The sequence below is a fragment of the Arachis ipaensis genome, chromosome B09 (genome assembly GCF_000816755.2).
Source record: "Arachis ipaensis cultivar K30076 chromosome B09, Araip1.1, whole genome shotgun sequence".
NCBI lineage: Eukaryota > Viridiplantae > Streptophyta > Magnoliopsida > Fabales > Fabaceae > Arachis > Arachis ipaensis.
In genome coordinates this window covers 121,637,290-121,640,521 of record NC_029793.2, presented here as the reverse complement: position 1 = coordinate 121,640,521, position 3,232 = coordinate 121,637,290, and the positions used below count along the sequence as shown (strand labels likewise).

The following is a 3,232-nucleotide window of genomic DNA, read 5'->3' as shown; positions in this document are numbered from 1 at the left end:
AGTATTGTGCCAGTGATTGATTGAAATACTGATTCAGTATTTGTTCTTTGAATTAAGGGCAGTACTTTGAAACATGGAACATCACTTCGCACACTTATTCGCAAGAGTGCTGAACTCTCTGGTCCTGGTTTGCTGGTATGCAGTCCATTTAGAGATAAATCTACATTCCAATAGTAGTATAGATATGATTTGATGGTTGTGGATCAATTTATAAGTTCTTTTTTTCCCAAATTGACAAATGAATTTATTGATTATTGTTTTTCCTGAGTTGTTAGATTGTTGGAGATCGGCAAGGTGCTGTCTTTGGTGGGCTGCTAGACTGTCCATTGAAACCTACAGCAAAGCGAAAATATCAAGTATGTTAGTTATTCTTTTTAAATGCAGATAATGCTTCTTTACGAATCAAGTTCTACAACTTGAGGTATGGTTTAATTTCCCTACTCTCATGACAGGGAACAAATCAAACTTTTGTCTTTACTACTATATATGGTGAGCCAAGGTTGTTTCGGCCAACTGGTAAGGGTTCTCATTTTGTAAATGCTTACAAATTTGATCTCCTCATTGGTATTCTATGCATTACAGTGGTCAATTCGTTTTCAATAATAATAAGGCTTGTTTCTGGAAAGAAAACTTAAAAGACAGTCTAGTGAAATGCAAGTTATTGGGTGGATAGATGTATGCAACCTTAGCCCCCCATGTGGAAATGTTGATTCTAGGATTCCAATCACTGTAAAGTATAAACCCTCGAAATGATTTACACAGTGGTTCCTTCTTTCTAATGGGAGGGTTCATTGAAATTGGGAGGTGTCTGAACATATTGTCCCAACCATAATTTATAAAAATTTTGGTCAGGTACTGGGACCTTGACCATGATGCGTTGACCTCTAACTCACAAGGCAATAATCTTATCATATTGTAAAGGCAAATCATAGGCTAGGAAATAATATCGATTGGTCATGGCCACTACTCACTGGCAACCAGTAAAATGTTGGATGTTCTATTGTTTGAGACTTTGCAATTGATGAGTTTTGTTAATTGTTAGGTGAAATTGCTGTTGTTGGGAATTATTACTAATATACTCTGTTTCTCTCTTTATTCAGGGCACAAGATTTTTTTAATTTAAGCATGAGTTGCTAACCTAACTTTTTCTTTCTTCCTTTTGAGTTTCTCTGAAGCTGGAAGGTTCTGATTAAATATCTTTTTGTACAGGTGCCAATCGGTACTACTACATGTGTTTGAATGATTTGCTTGCACTTGGTGGTGGGGGTAATTATGCCTTATGCTTACATGAAGATTTGTAAGTATTACAACCATGCTGCCTAGTTTCTTTTATGGTGAACTCTACCATACCCTCTCTAAAATAAAGGGTAAATTACCCCTTGCGACATATACAGTAATTATTGATAAATTATTCTTTCATCAGAACTCTAAGATTCACGTTATCTTCTTTTTTTCTTTATGTTTCTCTTAAAATTTAATAACAGTGTCATTTTCATTATCTCCACCAAATACATCTCTTCCCTAATTTAAAAAAAAAAAAAACTAATGCATTGGTGGGAGTATATTAAACTATTATATTATCACAAAAAATATTAAATTATTATTCAGATAACAATAAGACAAAATGAAATAAGTATTTTAATATTCACATTCGCCTCAAATATTAATTAATTATTTTATTATTCATGCCATTAATTATCTACAAGAATTTTATTTATGGTGCAAATTCATATCTGTCATACAAACCCATACCCTCTTGCTTTTCTCCGAACGTTATATCTTCTAATACGAAAAAAAACCTTAAAAGGAAGAGAGCTGAAAAATTGATAGTTGTGCTCGTTGAAATTGGAGATTAAAAACGTAAGAACAAGTTCAAAATCCTAATTTAATTGATTGGAAATGGTGATTTGATTTAAAAGGAATTAGAATTTTAAAATTGGAGAAGAAGTGTATTTGGTGAAATGATGAAAATGACATTGTTATCAATTATCGAGAGAAACATAGCGTCAATTGAAAAGGAAAGAGAAGATACGTGAATCTTGAAACTCTGGTAGAAAGATAATTATCAATAATCATTGTATATATCACAAGGGGTAATTTACCTTTTATTTTAGAAAGGGTATGGTAGAATTCGCCTTCTTTTATTGCATTTTGTTATATTTGAACTGTTTAAGTACTCCTAGTGAAATCTCTTGATTGCATCCTTCTGGTTTAAAAGGTTAACTGGAACTAGTGGAACTTGTGATACATTCGGGAACAAATGTCTTGCTCATAGTCCAGAGTTTGATTTAAAAGATGTTGAGGTAATATCCTTTCCACTGAGCTTGATATGTAGCTTACAACAAAATCCTAATACTCAAGTTTGACTTAGAAGTAGGCATTATTATTTATTGTTTTCTCCACCTAGATGGGTAAATCATGAAACATCACCATAATTTAAACTTAGTTTGAATGCATATTTGGTTTTAATTTTTTCCCCACTTAGATGGATTTTTCGCAACTTAGTTTGTGTTCTCATTTCCAGCTTTTATTTGTGTTTCCTGGTCTTCAAGATTTTGTAAAGTCAATTGTTAAAAGAATACAAGATCTTGTCAAGTTTCAATTTAAAACAACATTCTGTTTTTCATAACTACCAAATGGTTTGTTATACGTTTTCTTTGCATAAAGCTATATGATAATTGACCATTTATGATTTTTATTAACTATCTTTCTAATATGTGCAGCTATGGGGTTTTACACATGATTCACCTCGACCGTAAGACGGTTCTATATGGATGTCCAAAAATATTCCCCCTTTCCCTCCCTCCTTTTCTTCCAAACCCTTATCTTTTTTATAGTTTGCGATATAGTTCAGTAGTTAGATCTTAGTGTCCTGAGTTTGTTAAAGGTGATTTCTTGCCCCCCTAGTGATTGACCAACTTGATATGATGTTAGGTATGTCCTTAAGTTGTTACTAGTAGATTGTGTCAATGTATGCTTGAAAATTCCATTTTGCAAAAGAAAATATTTGGGTTTGTGGAAACTGGACAGGTCAAAGAATGAAGGTTGTAGAGTAGAATGTAATGGATGAATCTACACACACAACTACTAAGAAGCAAACTAGGTGTATCGATGGTAAGTTTATCTAGAAAAATGACAAGGCAATTCAATTTTGTGGATGTAAAGTAGTTAATAAAATTCAGATTATTAAAAGACAAATGAAAAAGGTAATTCATATATTTTATTGTTGCAC

The 3,232-nt window shown here is 32.5% G+C and overlaps 1 protein-coding gene across 3 annotated transcripts in view; it reads left to right on the top strand.

Moving 5' to 3' along the window:
• LOC107619310 (oxidation resistance protein 1) overlaps nt 1-3,218 on the top strand; it is a 5,306-nt gene extending 2,088 nt beyond the window's left edge. The window contains exons 2-7 of one of the 3 annotated variants that reach the window (XM_016321565.2): nt 60-135; nt 276-356; nt 453-516; nt 1,210-1,297; nt 2,219-2,303; nt 2,724-3,218. In XM_016321565.2, the coding sequence (XP_016177051.1) occupies nt 60-135; nt 276-356; nt 453-516; nt 1,210-1,297; nt 2,219-2,303; nt 2,724-2,759 (430 nt within the window). In that variant the 3' untranslated portion in view covers nt 2,760-3,218. Of the gene's footprint in view, nt 1-52; nt 136-275; nt 357-452; nt 517-1,209; nt 1,302-2,218; nt 2,304-2,723 lie in introns of those variants that run through there. The other 2 variants (XM_016321566.2, XM_021112630.1) reach the window with 2 other exon arrangements.